Here is a 27,780-nt window from a genome sequence, read left to right on the forward strand (position 1 = left end):
CGTCCACGATGCGGACCCGCGGCGGCTGGCGCGGTGTCGTGTCATGGGGCTTCAGCGAAGCTCTGGAACGGAGGACGCCGTCTGCGACGACGGGGGAGGGGGGCTCCTTCTCTCCGTCGGGGCTCTCACCTGGCAGGTGGGGGCGGCGTCACACACAGCTGTTCCATTGACCGGCGACGGCTGATTCCGGGACTGTGGAGTTTCTGTTTGCCAGCGATGCTGCCAAGCGGTCGGAGCGTCACACAAGGAACGGTTTGCTTTATTCTTAATTTGCGCTGGGTTTCAACCTCCATAGCGATAATACAGAATCATATTTGGCATTGAATTATTCACTGACGCAGCTCCTTTTGCGGGTTTTGGGGGGTTCGTCTATTTCCTTTTAAATGGGCTACATTTGTTTCCAACTTAAATAGCCTCCTGACATCTCTTGTTGCTAGAGGGTCAGGGATTTGCCGGCGTGGTCGTTGTGGGGGGTTTTCTTTGCTCCCTGTTTTCTTGTCTGTAACAACATCTATTGCACGTCTGTCCGTCCTGGGTGAGGGATCCCTCCTCTGTTGCTCACCCTGAGGTTTCTCCGATTTTTCCCTGTTAAAAGGGTTTTCCATGGAGTTTTTCCTCAGTCGATGTGAGGGTCTAAGGACAGAGGATGTTGTTACGATGCCATGTAAGCCTTTGAGACAAACTGTTTGTAAAAACGGGCTATACAAATAAAATTGCCTTGCCTTACTGCGCCTGTCAATAGAGCATTCTAGATGCACAAAAAGCTATGAGCCTCTCATTGTAAGTAATTGATTTAATATTATTATTGTTATTATTATTAATAATGGTTATTATTATTGTAAAAATTATTATTGTTAAGAGGTAGCGTGTGGCTTATTCCCTATTAAATTTTATAGGCAAAAATTAATTCCATTCTAGATAGCCTCCTGGCATCTCTTAGCAGAGGTTCCAGGATTTGCGGTGTGGTTGTTTTGGGGGTTTTCTTTGCTGCTGCGCTCCCTGCTTATGCCGTTCATGATGGCTCGTGAAGGGCAGGAAGGTGCTCTTCCTGCCTCAGGCTTTCCACGCAAGCGCGTGGAAGAGCAGGGGGTCCCAGAACAGTACCATACCGCCAAATTAAACTGTGCAAGTAAATAAATATTATTTTGACATAGTGGTCCTGACAGAAATTAAGCGTATAGCGTTAGTTCTGGCAGGCCATGACGTCAAGCTCTAATCAGCACAGCGTAACTGTCTTCACCTGTGCAGGTCAGCTGATGGCTCAGCTGACTCCCCTATTGGGGAACTGCATTCAGGGCGCGCTGTTTAAACTGCTGTAGCCCGACGTCACCTCCCTTGCTGCTGCTGCTTCCTCTGCCGGCTTTTTTGCAACCCACCTCCGCCCCAGCTCCTCCTGTCATTATATCTTGTTGGTTGCTCTGCTCTGTCTGGGTTTTCTTTGCTGCTGCGCTCCCTGCTTATGCCGTTCATGATGGCTCGTGAAGGGCAGGAAGGTGCTCTTCCTGCCTCAGGCTTTCCACGCAAGCGCGTGGAAGAGCAGGGGGTCCCAGAACAGTACCATACCGCCAAATTAAACTGTGCAAGTAAATAAATATTATTTTGACATAGTGGTCCTGACAGAATAACAGTTTGTGATTAAAAAGTGAGGAGAAGTTTCCATATTGGCTGGTCTGTTAGCTTGCTTACTTCAATAGAAGAATAAAGGTGAAGCAAAAGGAGATTGTTCCTTTGCACCAGTGGAGACAGATCCTTGCAAGAGTCCGAGCTCAAAATTTGCAAATAGCTACATTAAGCTAGTGTTGCATTCATTACAAGTGTGAGTACACAACAGTCTGCTAGGGTCTGCAAAGGGTCTTCAGTGGTCGTACCTGGGATGTGAGGGCCACGTTTATTGTATAATGTTCTGTTAATGTTAACAAGAGTTGCAGCATGTAGCATTAACATTACAGATAGCTCCTTTAAGTATGCACACAGTACATTTGGATGAGAAACTCTAAATATAAACAAGAACTCATGCAGAAGATTACTGTTTATGGCATTTTGCAGATTGTTTTTCAGTCCAGAACAGAGAGATCCTTCTCTCTTTAAAAGAACAATGATTTCACTTTCAGATCCAGCAACCATCTGGTCCAGATGGTGTCAAACCAATTGTTCTGAAAAGTTGCTGACTAACTCTGTCATCGTGTGCATCATCTATTTACCTTGTTCTTGTCTGCGTCCAAGATCCCTCAGGCTTGGAGGACACTGTGTACTGTTCTGGTTCTTAATAAAACTCAGACCCAGGCACTAAAAGCCTTTAGGCCTGTGTGTGTCCATGAGCAGCTGAGAAGTGCAACACTTAATCCACTGTACTTAGAAGCTGTGAACATGTCAGCTTGTTTTGATAATTTTCTGGTCATTAGTGGCAACAGATCCATTTCTGCAGCTTTAAGTATTTAAAAAAAATTGTAGAATATTTCTCTTCATTATAAGCATTTGTGAGAATGTTTGTTGAGCCCCTAAACATACAAAGGAAATGCATACTTACAAGTGTTTGCATCATTCCTTTGGACTGAGGAATCACCACTCGAAGGTCCGTCTTGCGGCCGGCTGGAACCAGGTTGTTCCCAGAAGGTGGAAGAGGAGGAGGAGGAGATTTGGGTGGTATGATCTTCCCCAAACTGCTTCCACCAGGTGAGCCCACAAAACCATTCACTAAGCAGAGAAATAGAAACATACAACAACATGTTGAGACTGAGGATAAGAAAATCACAGGAGAACTGACCGACAGGATGACCATTTCATTTCTTACAGTATCTACACAGACAGAGAAAGAGTCATATGTTTGATCTGTGCAATGTAGCTCCATGTGAATAAATATTTTTGCAAGGGATATTTGCAGCCCCTCTTTTAGTCTGTTCTTTTATGCCCCAAGTATAGACATATATGAAGATTGGGAAAGTGTTTTAAAAACATAATTGTCCACCAACAGGCTCTGAGTGGAGAATGACGAAAGTACAGCTATATATTATACAAAAGATAACAATGAATAATTGATCTTTCTTGCTCTTGACATTACATAATGGCTGTGCACATATGAGACAGTGTTTTGGGACGGAGATGACAGGGAGGATATTCTGTAAGGAGGACAGACAGCAGTGAGGGCTGAAGATCCAACATCAAAAGACAGAAACCAGTTGATAAACCAGCAGAAATGACACCGAGGTGCATCCAGATTCTGTGAATAGCACAGATGCCTTTACTGGACGTTGAACTGAACCATGCTCAAATGCTCTGATGGAAAGTAGTGCCCTTGACTCATTGAGATGAGATATCTATTGTCAATACAGAACCCAGTCATGAAATGAATGATGGAACAGGAACAAAAAAAAAACGTTCATTTTTTTTCCCACTTTCCGCTAATATTTGTGTTTATTTTTATTTTTTTCAGGAGATGTATACTCTCTCATAAAAAAACACTCTCATACAAGTACTATGTATTTTCTTTGGGAACAATTCTAATATCATCATTATTTGTAGTAGTGGTAATAAATGTGCCAGTTCTTTTGATGTAGCTGGAGTACAATCAAAGGCTTATAAATGTTTTGGTACAATATTTTCTTCTCAGTGAGTTCATAAAGATCCCACCACTGGATGTCTTTAAAGCTCAATTTTAATAAAATGCAATTTGAAATCTAAGACTATAATAATATGAATGTGAAACATTTATGTACCCGTACTCAGGCACAGTGCTTGGTTACACATGGTTATGGAAAAGCAGATTTCCTCACAGTAACTGGACTGATTTATTGGACACTGAGCATAACTGCAGACTGGCAGGGAGGGAGAGAGGTTACAGCAGGTAAAGCCCTATCAGGGAAGCTGCTGGGTGCAGCATGTGTGTAGTTCAGGGAACTGGGGCATTGTGGAGTTTGTAGTGAAATGGTGTGATGTATGTAGGCTGACAGTATGTTTAAGAGACTGTCAGCCTACATCCTGACTGTCTGCATCAGCCTGAGGAAGAGGAGAGGAGAGGAGAGGAGAGGAGAGGAGAGGAGAGGAGAGGAGAGGAGAGGAGAGGAGAGGAGAGGAGAGGAGAGGCCTCTGATTCACCATATCATTCAACTTTTAAAGAGAGAGGACCTGATGTGACTGGTGATTGTAATATTGGTGGAGTCAGCTCAGACAAAATCCTCTTATCACAGTTACAATCAAACATCGATCTGTTGGTGTTTGTGTCCTCTATATGTTGGAGTGTGTTTGTGAGAAGCACACAAAAAGTACAACACATACCAGCTGGTCCAGATCCATTTTGCAGAGCCAGATCAGAACTGCCCTGCAGACCACCTGGAGATTAAGACACACACAGTGTCAGTGATCGTTGATTTCTTCTTCAGTTTGTATCCCATACTTTTTTTTTTTGCCAGCCTCTGTTTCCTGATCATGATTATTTTTATATTCTTTTCATATTCAGTAAATACAGACAAACTGCACACTTTTGTCCAATTTGGTGTCACTCACTAATTAGAAAATGGGAATGAACTCTGAGTGTAGCTCTAGGCCTGATAGGGGATATTGTTCCTGTCCATTGTACGTGTGAATGTGTTTTTCTCCCCCTCCTCTGCTTGATGGTGCTCCCATGACTACAAGTTCCATCCAGACAAAAAGGCAACCTTTAAATGAACACACATGTTGTACGTGCTATACCTGAATGTCATCAGCTCAGTTTGACGGTGAGTTTTGTTTTCAAACAGCAATGCAAATAGGTTGTTGTTAGGAACATGACACACAACCATACTGTATGTACACACCTGTGTTTCCAGTGCTGGAAGGTCTTTGTGGAGAGTTTCTGTGGAGGTGTGAGTGATGTGACGAGAGGATCCCGCTGTCAGCCAGAGCTGCTGTGGCTGAGGCGAGAGCCTGGGAAGTCACACCTCCTCCTGCAACAGGGCTGTATGGCATGCTGCCTGGGACCACATGCATGAAGTTCTGCTGTGGAAGGTTTGTGTTCTAGAGAGACAGCGACAGAGAAGGGCATGTAAATATGAGCTCGACTAATTCTTTAACTGCTAATCAGGAACACACATCTTGTTCATTTGACATTTTATCTTCATCCTACTAGTTTGTGTGGGTGGGTGCATCATCTCTGCTCACAACATAAGGGTCAAATACATGATTTATGACTGAATGACACGAATGGCTTTTTGCCCAACATATTCCTAGTTAAAGAAAAAGATGGAAGGAAACTTCTAACAAATCCCCCAAAAACATCAGAGTCTCAGGGTAAAATGCAAAAAAAAAAGAAAGTTAAGTGGATATATAGGATGGGAAAGTTCAAGTCCCTGCAGAGAAAGTGTGGGCGTGCAATCACTGAATGTTACATTCCTTAAGGTATTAATGAGCAAGGCTATATGATCTGTCAGTTTAACAGCAAGAGCAAACAAAGGTTAAGAACAAGAAACATAAATGCAGCTTACAATTTTATGGCTCTTCATCATGTTGTCAAATTCCTCATTAATCTTCTTGTATTTCTCTTCAGTATTGGGGGTGAGGATGTAGGAGGCGTCACCATCTGGGCTGTCACAGCCTCGGTGTTCCTTCTTGTTTAGGGCCTGTGGGTGAAATAAGCACAAGGGGGGAAGGCGAGTTTAGAGAAGAAATGTTTTTAAGAAAAAGGGGGAATTACAACCGTATTCATTATAAAGCCACATAGAGCAGTAAGCTGGCTACTGAGAACAGAGATCCATCAGAAGCAGTTTCACACTTCATAAATCATCAGCCGTTCTATGTTTAAAATGATTTACAAATATATTTGAATCTTTTAATAAACTCCTTCTGATGGGAATCTCATTTATTCTGACATTGTCCACCATGCAGTTCATATCAGAGTAGTCTATTTTCACTTTTTTATTTGTTTTATTACAAATGTAAAATGACCCCAGCTGACACAAACCAGCTTGAACACGTAATACAGCAATAATTGATTACTTCTCTATAACAACATTTGTCCCTGTCAAAAATTGAGGTATTGCAGACAGGATGTGTATGGTTCTGGTTGGTCCCTATTCAATATGTGGTTAAAGAGCAGGAAGGACAACTAACCACTAAGGAGACTAGAAACCAGATCTGATTCTCAAGAGGTTACAGAAATACGGATACGTCTCTGGTGCCAAGGCCATATTTACATTCCAGCAGCTGTGTAAATACAGTTCAGATAATCTTTGTGTGTTCATTCTTAAATCAGTGTGGATGTGTAAACAAGATTTTATTCTGTAGTTAAATGGCTTTAACGTAGAACTTTAATGGCTTTACTTGCACAAAAAAAAAAAACTTTACAAAAGCATAGCCATTGTTTGGTTCATCACACATTTTCTGTTTTATTTGAAAAAATGTTTCCAGCAACTTTGCAAGCGAACCAACCGACTGCTGGTTTACTTCACATGTTTATCGAGCATTTAATTATCTGAGTGTATCTCTGGAGAATCCATTAAGAACATTCATGGGCTGAAAACATAGAGCCAGTAATGTAGAAAATAAAGCACTGTAATAACCTCTGTGAAAACCGGTGTCTGTTTTGTTTGTGAGCAGGATTACACAAAAACAACTGAACTGATTTGCACTGAACTTGGTGGAGAGATGGGGCATCGACCAACATTTTGGGGCAGATATGTGTTGTTTACGAAGAATCAGATTTGTTTTCTCTGAGGTCTGGTTTATGGTGTTTGACATTGACCTACAGTACATGGCATAAGTCTGTTCTCTCTGAGTGCCCTTGTAGTTGTTTAATTTTCAACCACAAGTCTTTCTATCAACCACAAGTCTTTCTATCATACTGTAGTCCATGTGGAAACACCCCTACCTATTTTACAGTGGAGCTGGTTACCATCATTCAGGGCCTTTGTTGTTTTGTTCATTCAGTGTCACCAGCAGCTAAAACTGTTCACCACCACCTGGTAACATTTACATGTTACGATTTGGAGCAAAATGTCTCCACAACCTATTGGATTGATTGCCATGAAATTTGGTGCCAAGTTATTATTATTAGTATTTGTATGTTAGTTATGTTGACTTTAGCAATGACCTTTATCTATGAAGACAGTTAATGGTAGTTAAATGTATATGTACATCTAAGTACAACCTATTCTTCACTACAAACTAATACTTCTTACCTAATTTGCTTTGAGAGCAAACCCCCTTTCTATCTAACTGTGCCAACACAGTAATAAGGATAGTTCGACCTACAGGAGGTGTGACATATAATTAGTATGAGTCTGAGTAAGGTCAAACAGTCATATGCTCTTAACTGAGACACTGAACCACTCCTCTAATTATTCTCTGGGCAATGTGATTTTCTGTGCTCTACTGTATAAATCACAACAATAATTGCCTCTTCCATTCAGAGTTTGCATGTACAGTAGCGTAACAGCTGCCTACACAGACTGTATACTACTCTGCTCTGACAGTATGTTTGACTTTATGAGCTTTGAAGCAGAGTGGTCCAGACATTAGACATCTAGAGTTTTCCTCTGGAAAGATGCAGCTCTACATCCCAGTCATACTCATCTACATTCACATCAGCCTATTAAACACAGCAGACCAGCGCACGCAGACAGTTTTTATAGGGGCCCTGAAACAACTTTGGGTTTGGTTGGGTCTTTAAAGTGGTGCAGGGTGGGAAATAAAAGGCAAAGAGTTGGCTGTTAATCACAGAGATATAGCCATCAAATGAGATTCATTAGCACAAACACCCCTGTCCATGGAGGATCATATTATTATTGCTTTCACAAATAGCTACAGCACAACAGAAAGGCAGTATTGGTAGAGAAAATGCTGCGTTAAGGAGGGAACAACTTGAGATCAGGTCACTTATAATTGTGTGTATGTGCTATATAATCAGTTATAAACAGCAATGCCAAACCATACACAGAAAGAAAACAATATGAAACTGAAAATTGTGACATGTAGATGTTTAGAATTTTTAATTAACATTAACATAATTAACATTTTTAATACATGAGGAGTTTACGTTTTAGTAAAACGCTGCTCATCCTCTTTGTATAAAGGAGCTTGTCACTTTATATCATAGCATAGCATAGCATTGCACATCCTAACATCAATATCCTGCTCATGGGCTGGTGATAAAAGGTTTCTATCATTTTATTACTCGGACCCATGGTCTATCAAGATGTGGCAAGGAGCTGTTCTTGTCACAGATTTCCCCTGATACAGATTATATAGTTGATGCAGTGTCTAAATCTTGAGCCCCCCCCCCCCCCCCCTCCATCCCCCCACCCCAAACAAAAAACACAACATTTAACACACTATGAACTTAATTTGATAAGGAGATCTTTTTAGCAAACACTCAGACATGCAGACGGGGCAACAATAGCTATCATTGAGTCATGTCTTTGGCCACTGATCCAATATTCACTCTGCTCTTAGCTGGGGGAGATATATGCCTCTTGAGCTGCTAAATGCTCCACTTTGTTTACCAGCTAGTCACAAACTTTGCCTATTACACAGTGGGGTTTTTGGAGTTTCTTTTTCCCTGCTAGGACAGGAAATGAGCTTGATGAAAGTCAGATCAGTTATAGGCTGTAACACTGGAACAATGAGCTAAAGGACACAGGAAAACCTCCACAGAGCTGAGACAAAGCTTCATATTATAAAGGTTTGTGTGATCCATTGTTAATACATTAATATGAATTACAAAAACAAAGGATTGCCGGAAAAAGAAGCTTTTATGATTTTAAATACTTAAATGTGCCCCGCATCAGTCCAACCATGACTGGTTGAACTGATGGATGTTGGTCCACAGCAGCACCCCCTGGACCTTTGTATGGTCCAGGATTCACAATAAAAAAATCATACCAGTGTCATGTCAGGATGATGACATCACTTCTCTGGTATCCATCATCTCATCCCTGCTCCTCATTAGATTACACAGATGATGGCGTGAAAAGGATGGACTGACAGGCCGACACGGCAGCCAGCTGACTGTCTGTGCACCACATGTCCTCTGCATTCCCAGACACTTGTAGTTATTAGACGCTTTAAACACACATTTGCAAGTCTATTTTCACCAAAGGCCTGAAACTCTACTTTAACAACTGGTGACCACTTAAGAGGTCACACGCTCAATTCCTGTTCAGTTGGACGGTTGTTCGTTTTCTGCGCTCCAGTAAACGGACATTTTAAAAATTCCAATAGCAAAATGCAATGTTTGGCTTGTTCAGCACAGGACAAGCTTTCCCTAAACCTGTCAACCTGCCTGTTTTTGCAGTTGACGTTTGACAATTATGCCATTTGGTCTAATTATAGGAGGGTGACCTTATGTGTCGCAGAGCTAGCAATTATCAGGCAAAATGACAGGTGGAGAATGAGTTATCCATCGGTGATTTCATGAAGCACTTTGAGCTGCATTGTCTGCATGAATGATGCTATATGATAAAGTTAATTCATTCATTTGTTCACAGGAAAAAGTATTGTACTATTTGCCATTCATCAAGTTCTTCACTGCACTGCCCTTGCTACAATAAAGCACCAAAGTATCAAGTAACATTTTAATTACAATCTCATCTCAAGGAGGTACTGATATATAACCTGGGATCATAATCTGCTAATATGTGTATCAAAGAGGCACTTATGTGTCATCCAAATACCTAACTCTGCTTTCAAGAGTTAAAATTCATGTCATGTGAAAATTAATAACATGAAAATAAATAGAAAAAAATGCAGGACATTTTCTATCAAACTGTCAATCTGAAACCATGACCTGCAGGTGAAGGTATGTGCTAGTGGTGCAGCTGACTCAGCAATTATTATCAATATTGGGAAGTCTTCGATTACTCAGCATCAGGGGTTGGTTGTTCTATCTACTGTATAGCCGTTCCCTGATTCCTGTGTGAACTCATCTTGACCTTACAAGCAAAAGGGAAAAGGGAGTGTTTTGTTGTTTTTTGAGAACAGCTGTAACCAATCATGTGATCATTCCTGTGTCTTATATGTTTCACAACATACTCAGGTAGCTTTACAGTTCCAAGCCCTGTAAAAAAAAAAAAAAAGCTGTTTGTTTTCTTTAGAGAAAGGACAGTGGACAGTTGACAGAAAGGGACACAGAGTAGACCCAAGAACGAAAGGTCTGAAGGGATTTGGTTTGAGACCCAAAGGGCTATAAGTGGCTCCACAGATGCTGGTTTAAACCACTACATCATGTCTGGGAACTTAAGACTATCTTAAAGTGTCTGCTGGGGCATCTGAGTGTGTGTCTCCTTATCATCTCAAATGTCAAAGTCGGATTTAGTGGATCACTAAAGGCATCTGGATCATTGCCACCATGAGGCACGGGCTGCAACATTAAGCATCTTAACATATGAGGGCGATGCCTTGTTGCTGTTGGGACTGCATCAAAGATAAAATAAGGCTCCCTCTTACCCTGCAGTGAGTCTTTTCCAGTCGGGTGACTGCCCCGTAGGCTAAGAATAGGGCAGACAAGGGAGTGTTTGAGATGTGATTCGACACATCTATGGCTGAGATAAGCTCAGCTCGCACACTTTCGCACACTTATACAGTCCACACACAGTTTCCACAGATTGAGGCAGGCTATCGTATAGGCCTAAACAAGAGCAACCACTATGCTGCATGCCACAGTGTCTGTGTTTCAGTGAAATGTGGATCTAGTGGTTCTCATTCATCTCTGTGCTCTGCAGGTTGAGATGACTGCACTGCATACCTTGGACGGCTGCTCTGTTATTGTTGAAACTTAACTCTGCAGCACACAAACCTGTCTCATTATTATGACAAAAGTAATCTGTTTTGTGACATTAGCTGAGCAGTCGAGACTTTGTAGTTGTTATAGCTGGCAGATCATCATCATTACACACACGCACACACACCACACACACACAGTAATTCTTGGCTTCAGTCTTTGTGTCAGGTTGATGTTACACGTTTGTCTCCACCATATGGAGGTTGATCTGTGGAGCGCATTTCAAAAGAACCTGCTGCTTAAAGTCAAACTGAAAAAAGTGAACTTTTGCTCAGAAACCACTTATGGTCATGACTTGATTCCAACTAGATCTGTGGAAACCTGTTTTGTTTCAAGAATTTCAACAAAGTAATTATGATAATACTAATAATGATTTAAATCAATACTCAATGCTGTGTTTGGACAGTATGGCTATGTGCCATCACCATAATGTTTGTTTGACACACTGTGAGCAGAGGGTGTGTTAAAACAACATAAACATAAAGTAACAAATAGGCTATGGGAATAAATGCAATGCAATGCAACAATGGCAAGATAGACTAAAAAGTTTCCTTTATCTCTGAGTAAGCAAGATGGCTTAGTTTGGTATTCTGGGGTTTTCCAAAGGTTGAATGATGTCAAAGCTTTGAATAGTTTGAGATTCACATTCATGCCAAGAGTCAGATGGATAAAATTGATACCAGCCTTACTGTATCTGTAACTTAGCATGGTAAACTTGAGACTGGAAACACTGGACTGGCTCTGTTCAAAGGTAACAAAATCCACCTACCAGCACCTCAAAAGTTCACCAACTTATTTATTTCTTGGCTGTTACAGGCATAACAGTGGTTTCAGTCTTCTCATCCAACTTGCAAGATGGCAAATTAACACATTTTTCTAACTGTCAAAGTCTTGCATTAAACAGGAAAAATACCCTGACAGCCGAGTTATCAAAACAGCTGAAAGTGAATTCACCCCTCTATGAAAATGACAAAGAACAATGGCTACTGGATTATTAAGTGAGTGGAACTCAAATTTCAATTTGACTGTGTAAAACATACTTGAACAACCACACGGAGGCTGCCTGTGTGTGAGACAAAGGAACCTGTTAGCTGCGTGTGTGTGTGTTTGTGTTGTGGAAAGATAATCACCAGCAAACATCATGTTACATCAACAACAACAATGAACCCACAGAAGCTTCTGACCCCTCCTGACATGCAGGCTGCCTGCTGCAGCCAGCGGCGTGTTATTTTACACATAGTCAAATTCCATGCTTTAATGTTGCAGATGCACTGACCGATATGTAAAAGAGCAACATCCCACTTTTCAGGGTATGTTTTGATCAGGTTGTGTTTCTATGTCACATTTGTGGGAAGAAACAAATGAGAGCTGATGTAGGCAAATAAATGCTGCTAGAGGCTACAGGGCTGACACAGGTGTCTGTGTGTGGTTTACAGCAGGAGAATAGATGGGAATATTTTCTTTGGATTCCTTACAGGCAATATTATTGATGCATATCGACATTGGTTTCCAGCAGGTGGCTACCAGTAGCTCACCCTGTTTTAGAGTAGGTTGGTTCTGAGAATAGTCTATAGAAAAACTATAGATGAATAGTCCAAACTTATATATCCCAAATGTACATACAGTAAAGCAAATACACAAACATACCCACCCCTTCCTAACACCAAACAATTATTAGTCAGCTGTAAGTTCAGTTATACTGCCAGCTTTGTTTGCATCATATACTATATAGGCTACTTGAGCCCATGTTTGTTTGCATTTTGGAAAATGTGAGCTACTTCAAGTGGCTGTTTGTTTTTGATGTGGTGACTGCTATCCCTGAATTACTTACTAAGAAGCTTCTTTTTCCCCCTCTGATTCCAAAGCAGATTTTTTTGGATGTTTATCTTATGGATGGTGTTATCATGTCTGTGTTTTCGTGCTTCACTGAATCTTATCTCATTCATCTGAGCTGTTTTGGAGATCAGTTTGATATCATCTGTAAAAAAAGGTTGGGGATGACTATTTTAGAGGATGAAATCAACTTTTCAGTTTCAGTTCATCACTTTCAGTCCTATACAGACTATAATAGATTTACTTAAGTGTGAATCTACACAGTGAGGAAAGAAAGCTATTGGTTCCCCTGAAACACTGAAGCTTTTTTTCCTTTCCAGGAAGTGGGAAGAGGCATTTCTGAAAACAAACACTTAATTTAGGAAGTTAAGCTTCCTTTACACCCAGTTTGCATTTGGTACAGTGCTGCTGCTGTGTGTGTGTCCGTGTGTGTGTGTGTGTAAAGGAGGATGGGTGGGAGCAGTAAATACAGGCTCTCAGCAAGGAAGACACGCATTTGAAGCTTACATAAACAGCCAAAACATGAGTCAAGATGACCATTCATTTTTAATGGCAGCTGCTATGAGTACGTGCTGTGAGGGACAGGATAGCACTGCTCAGGGACCATGATGCAACACTGCCAGCGTCACCACACTGATGACGGAGGTTGTGCAGGAGCACGCAGAACGGGTGGATGGATGGATCTTATCACTGGAAACATCTACGTTCTTCACAGTGGGTAAGCTACAACTGGAGTGCGTTAACACCTAATGTAGCGAGCACTGAAGGCAGACACAGCTGGACCCGTTCTGATGAATCCTGAGTCACTATGCTTTCTAGGAAATTCATCTTTCTAAAGCACATACTACAGTCATTTCCTTCCCTAATCCTCAAAACGGATGCTAGCAGCATCGGAGCTTTAAAAACAAACACTGAGGGATTTTCAATCGTGAAGAGTTTGAGTGTAAAGCCTCAATAATGTTTGACTCAGTGATTTTGTTTCTCTAGCTCTTTATTTCATCCCCTCTACTTCACTTACTGCACTTCACCTCTTGTCTATTACTGACACTCACAACACTATTTACACCTAATGGTTTCAGTCTCACTGACTCCTTGTGTCTGTGCCTTAAAAAAGCGATAGATGCAGCGAAACTTCCACTCCAACTAAATAAAGATTGAAAATGTTCTATTTGGGATAGCCTGCCTGGAGCATCAAAGACTCTTGGTGTAATCATAGATGGGGATCTTTGAGTGATGACAGTAACACTACAAACTGCTCTCATCTCCACTGCTGTAATGTAATAATGTTGCACTTTAATTACACATTATGTTTTACAGTCTGTTTTCTTATTATTTTTTAATGTTGTCTATTCTGTATTAATGTTTTTATTTGTATTTTTAGGCTTCTTTTTATCCTTCTACTGTCTGAAGCATACAGTGGGCTTTAATAGGCCACCCACACAAAGAGGACAAACAACGCTCACATTTTCTCACCAAACTCAAAACGGTACACATACAGGACCCTGCTGCTCTGTGCAATATGTTTGTCAGCTTCTGCGTTGAGAACACCAGCACTGACATGGGGTCATGACCAGCACTCACCTCGACGATGTCAGAGTTGGTCCTGCTCTCGTGGGGTTCGTTGTACTCTGTGTATTTCAGCAGGACTTTGTCCATGTCCGTGCTGGCGTACTGAAACAGCTTATTAGAGCTGTTGAAGATGATGAGGGCGATTTCACAGTCACACAGAACACTCAGCTCGTAGGCCTTCTTCATCAGACCAAACTTCCTCTTCATGAATGTCACCTGGAAAGACAAACGCTCAGGATCAGTCAAGTTCCCTTCAACTGTCCAAAGAGTTCACATGGAAAACTGAAAATAATTGATTGAATTATTTTTCGTTACTCTCAAAGCATGATCTTTTGATTGATTTCCTGACACCCAATTAGTTGTACTAAAAATATGTCTTGCCAGAAGCTACACAATGATTATCAAGAGAAGCAGAATTAAACGTTCTATCACATTGTAATTCTCATCAATTTCTTATCTTCCATGATTGAGTGTGGAAATATATAATCATGATAATAATATTTTAGGTGATGAAATTCAAATAGCTGATGTCAATAGAGGAGGTACCAGTGCAGCCTCTTATCTGAGGGGTGTGTTGCTGTTGTTACTGCTCTTATTGCTCTCATCCAGAACAATTGATAATAAGGACTCAGAAAAGAGATTGAGAATGTTTCACTGTCACACTTGAAGGCACAGGAATAAGGAGGCGACCTGTGAAGGTGGGAGGTCCTCGTGTAAGAGGCTGACCTCCCCCAAGAGGGGGGCAATTACCTGGAAAATTGTCTCTAATGGAATCCCACTGAATTGAAATGAAAGGAAATGTGGGTGGGTAAAGCAACTCCGTATGTTTCCCCTCCCTCAATGATTACTATGAAGACATCCACCCTTAGGTGTTACTTCATAGTCATTATATTCCTAGAAAGTCCAAATAATGTCACTACACCCTACTTGAAGACATAAAACCATGTAGATGGTGTTGTATTGTGCTGTGACAAGCAGCAATCAACCATGTTCCCCTTAGCCATGACACACACCTTGACCAAACTGCATTGTTTAGAGTGAACAACTTACAGCCCACATCAAGTCCACATACAACCCACAGGTCACGCATCCGTCATGCCTTCATTCCTTCTTTGGTGTGTGGCTAACTCCCTGCAGTGAGTCAGCTGTTTGCATCTGCCCTCCATCACAGCTTCTGGGATCCTGACTCATATCTATAAACTTCCTCTGACTCTCACATTGTCTCACACCTCCAAGAGTTCTAGCAGTATCAGGTGTATTTCATGCGCTTCATGCCGGCCCACTTCATGTTCTCTGCAGCTCATGGGCAGTTTTTTCAGGTCTTTTTCAGGCAACTTAACAGCAGTTGGAAGGTTAGGAGTCTTAATTCTTCAAAACATTAACAAGAGAAAATATTGATACCAACAGAGAAGTATAACTTCATCCAAAAAAACTGTCAAGTTCTTCAACACCATGGACATGTGGAAGCAGGATTCAGTGATTTGCAACACGATATACGGTATAATCCATCCACACTTGATTGTCTAAAAGCAGTTTTTTCCAGGTTCCGTTTCAACCCGAGTTTTGGGGTTTTGCTTTGCCAAATGTTGCAATTCACTGAGGGGAAGAATGAATTATTCTATAAACATAACTTGGAAGTGAACACCCACTCCTCTCCAGTGTTTTTTTGCTCCTCTTGCTCCTATATGCTCCTGAATTGAACAATCAAGCTATTTTATATGCTCTCCTGACACCTCCTCACCATCACTGGGTTTTCACTGGTCACACACAAAATTCAGTTCAGTCTAAAATTTCTGAGCATTGACCTTGAAGATGAACGAAGAACATTAAATGCTTCTATCAATGCTGCTGCAGCAGCTGGGGCTTTAACTAACATGGAGAAAAGAGAGCAATTCCCTCAATACCTTTATGTACTGTTTTCTTATGCTTACCCTTTCCCTTATGCTTTTTTCTTCTATTTGATGCTTCTTCAGCACACTGAATGATCTCCGTCTAGATGATGTGCTAAACAAATAAATTTGCCTTGCCAATGTAGGTTAAAATACTATCAGATAACTGACTAAATAGACACGGTCTAACTAAAAACCAAAGCATGTCAGTTGTTAGGTTCAATGTGTGGGACCCAAAATCTTACAGCCACTCTCCATTCCCACTTGGAGGCTTTTACCCAGGGAACTATAGAGAGCAGCGTTAAGGAAGCACTATAGCTTTATATATTCTCTAAGAGAGGAAAGCTGTGAGAGAACGACATACAGTATCGTTAACAAGTGATTTAGTCTCCTCTTCGGTCATAAAAGTATAGTCTTCTTAAAACATTTTAACATTCCCCAATGGGGATGATATGATGTCATGTGTCTCCAGGACAGTATAATTTGTTTTTGAATGGTCTAAGATGTTGGAGTGTCTAACATCACATGTTCCAGTTAGACAGCAAAGAACCGAGTTCACGTTCATCCAAGCTGAACATCTGCACTAAAGCCAGAAACATTGTGGAGCAGCAGTTCTCACTGAATTAATGTTGCATCTCATTACAGTAATGATAGTGGTAAAAATGGACGCTGCTGTTCTCACTGTGGTTCCAAGAGCGGTTAGCATTTGTTGGCGGAGAAATCAGTTTCCTTTTTAACAAAGTTTGTAATTACATTCATTATTTCTTCAGCATGACTTACAAATATGTGTCTGCGAAAAGAGATAACAAAGAACTACCTTGTTCCTCTTTTAGAATATGTGTGTGTGTGCTGGTGGATGGTGTATCGCTGGTGCGTCTGTCTGCTAAAGTAATGTCACCAACGTATAATCTGCACAGTGTGTAATGGTGTGATAGTTTGAGGAAAGAGGAAAAAACTACTGAAAACACTTGATGCACTTGACAGATAAAAGAACTTCCTAAAATAGAGTGCAGGAACCTAAATATACAGCAGGCTCCAGTGATAGTGCACTCCCGACAGCTACTGCACTGTCTATCTAAAAATGCTCCGGCCAAGACAACCAAACATCAAATATAAACATCATCCCAGATATTTACTTTCCAGCCACATCCCTATTTCCAGAGCCTGTGCCTTCCTTCCAGACAGGCTGGTATTTGTTGTGCTGCTGGAGGTGATATATATAGAGGAGACAGACAGAGAGGGATTCCAGTGGGCAGCAGTGTGGCTGAGCGAGGAGACTGCGAGGAGAGAAGGCCACTGTGTGTCCCTAACGCTGACCCACCCTGCTAATGACAGGGTGCCGTTTGGACCCAGCTAACCCCAAATTACTGCCCTCGCCACCAGCTGTGACCACTGCACTCTCAAAAAAAGTAAAAACAGCTGACAAGAGTCTTTAGGAGGTCTTTACATTGAAACTATAGGGGATCCACAAAAGGTTCCTTGAGGGATACCGTCACAAAGTGGTTCTAATATAAACCTTGTAATACTTACACATCACATCCAGATATTGTTTGATCTTTCTAATGAAAACATCTAAGGGCTATTGTGTTATTCCTTTTGGATACAAAAATAACCTCTTACTTTAGAGGCTCTTCAGAGGCCACATATCAACACATCAGATACCATGAAAAACTAAATATAACAACCAAAACATTAAAATCTGCAGCCACATGTTGTTTTTTTCCGGCAGAAATACAGTGTGTGTTTTTGTCACATTGCATGTTCTGACAAAGAAGACAGAGGAGATGTTTGGTACAGTCAGTGCAGTAGCGGTTGTTCACGGCAGGTCTTTACCCAGAGGTTTTGGTGCAGTATTATTATAACAGAAGACAGAAGAAGGGGACTCTGACCTGTCGGTTCCTCTCATCTACGATCCGGGTGATCTGGATCTTCTTCCTCCCCATTGCCAAAACACCTTCCAATAAAAGCTGAAGAAGAATATCAGTAGGCTCCAGGTAGTGAAGGCTTCCACCAATGATCCTCACATACAGCACGTCCCAGTCCCACTGTCAGTCTGGTACTCCAGTATCAGCTTGGCATGGTTTGCTGAAACAGAGCATGGCAGAGATGGAGTTAGTTTAATCCCAGTGTTTTTCAGACCCGAAGCATTAACAATGTCAATATTTGTACAGATCTTATAGTGCATATAGGAGCAGCACTGAACCTACACAGCTTGCTAAACACAGGAATTTGATTTTACACATATCTTCAAATGGCAACAATATGAACTAAAGATTACAGTGCTGCAGACAATAATCTGTGTCAGTCTGAAGGCTCCTGATGGATCATTATTGCAGTGAGTCTTCAGCTTTTGCTTCCATTCTTTATTTGCCTTTTTCCTCAGTTTGTTACAGCACATTCTCATACACAGATGCCTCAGCAGAACAGCTGCATCTTCACCTGACAGCAATGAGTGTCACACCAAGGAGCTGCTAATCAAGCAACAGTGATCCCTCACTGGATTCACACCCATATGCAAACAGTATTTTGTTGAAAAATATATGCCATAGTAAAGTCTTCCCTTCATCCCACGCAGTCTCTCGCAAAGTACTTTTGGTCTTTTGTTTTTAAGTTTCACATGCAAACATTGGATCTTTTCTAAACACACCAAGAAAAACTCTAAATTCAGTCTAGACCATCTAATTCTTTACGCACCTTGTCTTGTCTGTCACCAAACTATCTTCCACAGCAGTACTCCTTCATGTGCATCAACATATTCAACCCTGCAGTCTTGAGTAAACTCGCCTCTGCTCTCCAGTTTCCTCCTCCTGCAGGAGTGCCCACCTGCCTTGCTGTGTCCCTCCTCAGCCTCAGTGTTTCTCAGCCTTGCCTTCCCCCAGAGCTCCTTAGCTCTTTCCTAATCTCATCTGATCTGGGAGGAGGCAGAGAGTGAGGCGAAGCCAGGCTTTATCCTAACCCTCTCTGGATTACTGCAGCATGTGGAGCCCAGAGCTGAGCCACCAAAACCCCCACTGCAGACCCAGTTCTCAGGGTTGGGAGATGGGACAAATGCATTTGTCATGCACTAGTGGAAATTTATTGGTGACTTTTACTGATTTAAATGACCTCTTTATTTGATAAAAGATCATACAATTGAGTGCCAGTCACCAAAATGCTCCATACAGCAGATCAATGAAGAACAAATAAAATTAAATAGAAAATGCCATGTTGATTTAAAATACATTTAAAGCCGAATTTCCTGAAGTCATCCTTCGCGTACTCTGGTGTTGTTCCATTTGACTGATTGTTTCATTGCTTCCTATTGAAAATGTACTTCTATCGCATATTTAATTTAATTTTTTTCATCCTTGAACATTTATGTGATGTTGTATGTGATAGTGATTGGTTTGCTGCACGTTATCATCTAACCCTTCCAGTTCTCCAGCCCAGATCCCAGCTGACCCTGCCAAGTCAGTTCAGGATATACACACTGCAACAAAGGCTCCTTGCATATTTGGGATTTAAAGGTCACAAGGATTTATCTGTTTTACAATCTGGATGATTTGATGGCAAGACACAAATATTTTGAAAAGGAAAGAACAACACAACTCTTCTGAGTTTTCATTTCCACAATAAAAGAGAGACATTTCATGTCTGGTTATGAGTTATGTTATATTGCTTATTTTGAATGAGCTAAATCCTTGAAGTGGGATAGAGTCACTGGTTAGTTAGGAGTTAAGCCCTGGAAAAGCAGGAGCCACTTTTTAGCACTTCAGACATAATCTTCCGGCTTTTGCAACAAACACTCTTAATCACAATAATCAAACTGACTCAGAACTGCTCTCCTGTCTGCTGTGATCGAAAGGCTGAAACAGGGACTGACACTAACACTGCTGCTACTGCTGCATACATCTAACATTTGTTACTGCTACTTTGTTTTTGTTCAGGACAGATTTGATGTCTGGGGCCTTCAGTGAGTGGTTTTATTTATTTTATGTAATAAATACTGTAACATCAATACAGTGCCTTACTTTAAAACACCAGAAAACATAACTCTGATGTCTATTTTCAGTTTGCAAGAGAGTAAAAAGTTTAGCACAACTGCAAAAGTTTCTTCCATTCAGTCATTACCAAAATTCAAAATGGTTTCGAAAATTAAATTGAGAGGTAAACTCAATTATCACTCTTGACTCTTGAGAGTCATCAAACTGCTGCTTATGAAGAAATTCAGACCCCTAATCAACTACTTCAACCCTGCATATATTACTAATTTGTTTCCTATTATTAGAAACATAATGGCTTGTTTTTATTTAATTTTTTTATCATCATTATTATGTTCGAGTCTACAGCTGGTGATCAGGGATCCGACAGTGACACCAGAAACGGTTCATACCCTGTACATGGCTGGTTAGTTTTTGCAAAGAAACTCAAGAGGCAATACAGTTTGTGCCAAACATGTTTACAAATGAAATGAGTAAAATTAATATCATTTCTAGGAGACAGGGCTGACCTAACAGATGATCAGTGTGTTAAAGGTTAAGATTCACTGGCACACTGACATCAAGCTGCCCTGGCTGAGACTGCTTTGTTATTGTGATGTTAGTGAGAAATGGAAGCTTACATGCAGAATACAACATAGAACAACTTTACCAGCTGTTTGCAGACAGCCCTCTCTATGTTGGACAATTAATCTATGTCTCAGACTGCAGAGTCTGTGGAGCATTACCGCTGCCTGTTCTACATCTTCTTGTGCATGTGCTTCCCAGACAAGTTGTCCTGATCAGCCAAGATGTAATATGTTACTATGGCAGAAACTCTATCTGGCTGGTGTGAAAATCAATACAACACAGAGAGACGAGCCAACAGTCTGCAGCAACCAGCACTCACACAGACATCTGCAAGGCTGGACCATTTATTATAATGTCATTACAGCCAAAAGAAAAGTCACACCTAATGTGACTCTAAATCTAATATAATGCCGTTGCATTGTATATAGATTTAAAACCACGTATGGCCTTTCAGTGGCTGACATTTGCTACTTACTAAATTGTCTGTTTACACAATAAATTCTGTTGAGTCTCTTAATGTTTTTGAGTAATTCCGGTAATATGCTAAATGCCTTTAGATTGTATATCAAAACATTGATTATAAACTCTGAAAAACAACACAACTTAAAAATGAGTCACAAATGAATCAGTATGATATTTCTGTGATCAAGTATTGAATAGTGCTTTTTTTAGTTATATCGCATCATATTAAAGGCCTGAAAAGAACTAAATGAATTAATTAAATAAATTAAAATCAAACTACAATGAAACAGCTCTGCAGTTTTCTTACTATACTTGCTCTGACCTTCTCGACGCCTGTCTCTAACTTCAAAATACACCCTGCCTCTGAATGTATCCCTAACAAGAAGTGCTAAGCCCCCAGAGCGAACCTCACAGCCAAATGCACTCCTCTTTATCTCACCCATGAAATCCAATTCCTGTGGATCTTTGGAAGCGTGACCATTCTTTGTTAGGGTGTGAAACACACTTTTCCAAGGTTGGATTGCACAGGATTTTATAGCTTTTATGCCTATACAATAGGAGAATGTCACTTATTGTGTTTTAGGCAAATTGAACTTTTCTGAATGCCTTATGATGGCACCATGAGGGGAAATTATACATGTTCTTGCTCTGTCTGCTGTGATGGCTGATATGTTTCACTGCCATACTAGCTAGCCTATGAAAAAGTCTACCCATGTTTATTCACATGAAATAAACACATTTTTGGAAATACACATTCTTTTAGCTGTCTTAGCTTAGCATAACATCTGGAAGCAGGGGGGACATCTTGTCTGGCGCGTTCATAAAGTAATCCATCTTGTCATCACTGTGGTACTGAGAGGCAATGAGCTGAGACTCAACACCATTGCTGCACCCAGCCAAATAACCTGGCACACAACTTCCTGTAAAACCACTAACTTGTGTTTTCAGACTTTACATGAAAAACAATTAAGATTCCGATGTGCTTGTAGGTTTTGTTCAGCGCCTTGTGACTGATAGTGTCACCTTATACCCATCATCGATTGTCATATGAGTAAGCAATAGTCCAGAAATGCTCTGTGGTAACAGCAGAGGACCGTGACCTATGACTGTATTGGGCAGTTCTGAAAGTGTAGAAAGTGGGAGTTTGAAAGAGAACAGGGTGTTGCTGATGAGCTGCATGATGTTCATCTGTCCATGAATAACTGAATGTCAAACCATCTGTCTTCTCCTCAGAGAACTGACAACATCACTTAAAAACCCAGTATCACAGTGCTATCACAGATATCAACTAATGTGTGTCTCAGGCTCTCCGATAGCTCCGACAGGAAAGACAATAGTATCGATTACAACAGAGAGTGGTCACAGCAGGACTGGACACAGCAAAACTCACAGAAAAACCCTTCCACTAACTTCCTGTTAGCTCTGACTACTACTCCACCTACATGATCTGTCAAACAGGGAGCAGTGGAAATAACCCTCCCACCACAGATAACACCCACACACACACTACCACCACCACCACCACCACCACCACCACTGCATTTCTCATTCAGCTGAGAACAAGTTTCTTACTCCATCAACAACAATTTAATCAAGTGACAGTGTAACAGTAGAATAATAAACATGCAACCAGACAAGAAGTCAAAAATCAAATTGAGCCTGAACAAACCATAGACCCTCATTTTATTAGAAGTAATAACTTAATGAAAGAAGAAAAAAACACCACCAAAACAGAATTTTTTAGTTTAACTGCAAAAAGAAAGAAAGAGGAAAGACAAATAGTATACGTGGAGACTGGAATGGAGACTAAGGCACTGTCCACAACATTGTCCTCTACCTCTGTGTATGTGGCTTCAGTTTTTGCAGCATTTGATAGATTAGTTTAACACCTTAACTTTGTTATCTAAAGTAAGATCAATACCATTCTCACACATTAAAGCTAAATTAACACCATTTTGCTAAGCTTGGCATACAGAGTGGAAGCCAAACAGCCAGCTAAGTTAGGTTTTAACTAACTAACTAACTAACTAACTAACTAACTAACTAACTAACTAACTAACTAACTAACTACCTAACTAACTAACTAGGTTAGTAGATCTGTTTTATCCACACCTTGAATGAAAAACTAAAGCCAAAACAAATGAATTCACCAGCCTGGCATCAAGTCGGTTTGCCGTGGATCAAAGGATCAATGCCAAACCAAATGAAAGCATGAAGACGGGAAGTAAGTGGGAAAAGCAAGCCAAACAACTATTTAGGTAAGTAACTACTGTAGTTAGTTGGGCTTGGAGATGTCAAAAACAAAAAAACAAAACAACGAAAACTACTTAGCTTCATAGTTGGACTTAAGCCAAACCAGCCATTCCCAACCTCCTAAAGTTTTTGGCTAAGCTACGGGTTGTAGGTTCATGTTTACCATGCTGACCACTGACTAGGATCATGTTACACATATAATCTGCATGAAAGTGAAAAAGTAATTTTTCACAAAATATCAAACCATTCCCTTCAAGTAACCCAACAAAGCTTGGTGCACTTAGGCTATGTGATACAGGGAGAACTGATGGATTGGCCACCATAAATCACTGGGTTAGGAATTGTCATGGTTTCATTCACAGCATCACAGACACTGTGACTAAAGCCTCCTAGCTTTTCAATGCTTTAACACATGCTGAGAGTTTTTCAACCTTCACAAACAGCCAAATGTTACCTTTAACCTTGATAACATGCAGACAATCATTTCACCAATTATTCCTCAGCTAATGGTTTATAAACTCTTCCGCACACAGTGAAGTGCATATCACCCGGCCCCAAGCCCCCTCTAACACCAGCCTGTTGACCTCAATAAACCCCAATAAATGGGGTCATTGTAAGTGTAAAAACCTTTGTTCTAATGACAGCTTTAACATCATGAGCACTAATTAACAACCTTCCTTTTAACATTTCCTCATTTAAAGAAAAAAACAAAATTAGAACGGTGAAGGTTAATCATGCTGAGTCTTAGCAGCACCAGGCTGTTTCCAGTGAAAAACAGCGCAGAGTAATTGGCAACCCTTTCATCCCTCCTCCTCATCAAAGACCATGGGCTCATCTCTAATTGTGCTGACCCCAACGTGACCTCTGCTCTAGTCATTCCAACAGTGAATCAATGAGGCTTCAAGCTGATGGTACCCAGCATGCACCACTAGGTAACCCCCACAATTTTCTACCATGAGTGGAATAAAGGAACCACTGTTTTCCGATCTGTGCAGGAGTAAACACAATTTTGATTCAGTAGATCATGAAGCTGGTCCTGGTTATCAATGCACAGACAGCCAATGGTGAGATGCATTTGTTGGAAGATGAAAGTTTCTGTTTCGTCACTGTTTGCAAAAGTGTTACGGACTGATGACACAGATTACATTCTTCGTTCTTATCTTTACCTTCCCAGCAGCTCGGACCATCCCCTTGGTATACTGTACTATACTTCCCTTTTTTGCTACATCTCATCCCTCTCCCTCCAGAAGCTTATTTGCATCATAGCCATCAGCAGGAAGAAAATGCTCAAGGCATAACAAGGCGGACTGATAGAAGATTACCCTCCCCACCCCCCACGGCAAGCCCGGACATTCTTTGAAGTTCTCATAAATTTAGTTTTTTTTTTTTTTTTTAAGTTCTTGGGGAAACTTATTCATGGTAAACAGGCAGGCTATGTGGTGGACCAGCTCCCTGAGGGAGATGGAGTGAGATCAGGCTTGTTTACTGGCTGAAGTGTTTAACACTTCCCTGTTTACAGAACGACCCTCCCCACATGCTCAGCTGTGAGAATACCAGTTTTCTTTGATGTAACGAAGGCGAATGACAATTTATGTAAAGGCATAATAGAGTTGCAGCAACTTAAAAGCGCCAGCGATGGAATTAGCATTTTCTCATGCAAATGATGCTCTGGCACAATGAACAGTCCTTGAATAAGCAGAAGTTAATACACACGTCACAACCAGCAACAACAGCTGCAAATGAGTCTCTTTGTTAATCTGCCCAATGACAAAACCTGAAATGTCCTATTTCACCCGTCTCTGTGGATCATTGAGATAGGAAAGTGTCTTTCATAGTGAGACAGGAAAGTGTCTTTCATAGTGAGACAGGAGCAAGGAAACCAAGTGCTGATGTTGTAGCTGCCGGCCGCGGCAGGAGCACGCTCTGTGATTAATTCATCACCCACAGTCAGACAGGCTAGCCTCTAGTATCATGCAGCCTGAGTATCGACACTGGCCTCTGCTGCTTTGCAGGTCACTGAGCTAATGAGTTTTTGCCTGAAATGTAATAATTAAAGTCATCTTGCCCCACCAGCAGCCCAGCCATTTAATGCCAGGCTGAAGGCCAGGCAGATTAGATGGCATTAGCTGTCATTTGCCATACCACGAGACCCTCCCAAACAGTTGTCAAATAAGAGCTTGAGCTACACTGTGGCATATGGATCACCATAAGAAGGAAATGAGAGTATTAAAAACCCCATTTGAGCGTGTGTGTATACATTTATGCAGCGCACACTAACAAGCAAATAATAAGTGCTCCTTAAGAAAACACAGTGATAATAAATTTGTGAATTTCACACTCAAACTCGTAGCTTCAGGCTTACATTCATCAACACCCTGTTCTCCTGCATGCTGCAGTGTTACTCACAATCTCCCAGCCTAGTAAAAACTCCAAGACTGCAGTCTGCTCATTTAATTACTGGCCCACTGTGATGTCATTTCATTATTGTGTTGCTTTTATGACAGTGGGATAAGATTTTCCTGTCTCAACACAGAGACACTGATGTCATGCTTGCAACACAGATTGAAACACAAGCTGCCCTGTAAAATATGCTTCCCCTTCCATACTCTGCTCTTTTCAGAAAAAAAAGTTGGTCTTCAACTTAACTTTCAATCTGGCACAATGCTTTCTGCTCTTGTCACATTTTGTTCCAAAACTAAGCAGTGACACCGAGTTGCGGTGATTGAAGGCTGAAGTGAAATGACATTGGTGGCAAACAGTACCAACCTTATGAATACCAAGAATAAAAGAACATTTCTTTTAAAAAGTCAGTAGAATAATAATAATAGAGGTGAATGAGAAAATTAACATAAAACAACCAAAAAGTTACCTTATTTCTTTGAAATAACAGTATGACAATGTTTGTACTGTTGGTAATATTTGACCTTGTTGTGTGAAATTATGCCAATAAAACAGTTGTTCACAAAAAAAAGAAAGAAATAACAGTATGACGCAAATTAAACTTAATCCAAGCTGCAAGTTTTGAATCATAAGCGCCTCTGGCAGTAAAAGACATTTTTCTCATAGACAGTGGATAACTTCTACACCTTGGATGGCGAATTGTCCCAATCAGTAGATATTTCCCCGATGAACCACGATGAAACTCACTGTTGCTGTCTGCTTTTGAGAACCAGACACCTGTATTTGTGGCCTGGAGGGAGGAGACTGTATATAAGTCATGCGCACAGTGGCCTTGTATGTTTCCTGGAACTGATGTTTCATTTTATTCAGGAAACATTAACATTTAACAAAGATGACTGCACTGTTTTATCTTGAGATTGTGGTCAGTGATGCACAGTGGCTATACTGTATTCCTCCAAACTTTCAGGCTTCTGACTATTGACCTCTGCTTCAGGTTTGCTCTGACAGTCATCTCCTTGATTTTAGAAGCACTGAGGTCGAGATAGCTCCCTTTGTGCCACTGTGAAAACAGATCCATTTCAATATTAGGGCTCATTTGATATTTGTTGAGGCATTCAGGTGAGATGACAGATCTCAGCCAGGTTGTTGAGGGGTATTGTCAACCCCTCTATCCTGGTTGTAGCAAGGGAAGAAAGAGCCTCTCAAGGCTCCTTGTCACCAGAGATATTCAAGCAGATTTGTCTGCAGGTGTCTTCCACCTGATAACAGATGGACCAGAAGCAATTTCAGCTGATCTGATTAAATCCAGTGGAAGCTCTGAATAATGTAGTTTCACATAAAGAGAAGAGAAAAAAAAGAAGAAAAAAAAAGGTGAATCACCAGCACTGTCCAGAGGACAGAGAACATCTTGGAGGGGCTGGGAGCCAGACATCCGATGATTAAAATCCTTCATCTGGTTAAAACATATAGTTGAGAGCAACCAAGACGTAAAAATGTAACATAAAATGTGGCTTAAAACAGGATACAAAGTCAATTTTGATCACGTCTGGCAGGCCACCACAACAGTGACGCCTTCACATAGGAGATATGATGTCATGACATGCAACCCAAATGAAACACACTTACTGTGATTAAAATCACAGATCTCTCTAGGTTTTAAAATTGCTGGAAACATTTGGGATAACGCAAGAATACAGCACAATAAAATATAAAACATAGGTCTAGTCATCTTTAGACATTTTATTGTGGGAAAGTTTTGTATTATTTATGGAACACTTCTCTGCTGTAGATGTCAACTGCGACATGGTGGTGGTGCTGAAGACTGTCATATACTATCTACAGAGACCAATCACACAGCACAACCTTAAAAACATCACATATGGTAAATACTGTACAACCAATCTTTTCCTCCCTTTCCTGCTCCACATTCACTGCTGATGAGTGCGCAGAGCCACATAACTCCATCACTGAGAAGTATCTCTAGCCTCAGCCCAATCTTTTGATCTACTAAATGATATTATAATGAATTCTTTAACATTTTGTTTGTTCCTGCTCTCATTGAAATTCTGTGCTTTCAGCA

General features: G+C 40.8%; 1 protein-coding gene across 1 annotated transcript in view; it reads right to left on the reverse strand.

The window, feature by feature from the left end:
* The window catches only part of LOC146989984 (myocyte-specific enhancer factor 2A-like), a 41,573-nt gene that overhangs the window by 5,788 nt on the left and 8,005 nt on the right, over window positions 1–27,780 (reverse strand). Inside the window, exons 2-7 of the mRNA XM_085767196.1 lie at window positions 17,928–18,123; window positions 14,162–14,365; window positions 5,457–5,591; window positions 4,791–4,989; window positions 4,273–4,326; window positions 2,528–2,694 (exon numbers count right to left, since the gene is read on the reverse strand). Coding sequence (XP_085623322.1) covers window positions 2,528–2,694; window positions 4,273–4,326; window positions 4,791–4,989; window positions 5,457–5,591; window positions 14,162–14,365; window positions 17,928–17,981 — 813 coding nt within the window. The 5' untranslated portion in view covers window positions 17,982–18,123. The remainder of the gene's footprint in view (window positions 1–2,527; window positions 2,695–4,272; window positions 4,327–4,790; window positions 4,990–5,456; window positions 5,592–14,161; window positions 14,366–17,927; window positions 18,124–27,780) is intronic.

Source organism: Trachurus japonicus, chromosome 3 (assembly GCF_045865225.1).
Source record: "Trachurus japonicus isolate A0001 chromosome 3, Traja_1.0".
Lineage (NCBI taxonomy): Eukaryota > Metazoa > Chordata > Actinopteri > Carangiformes > Carangidae > Trachurus > Trachurus japonicus.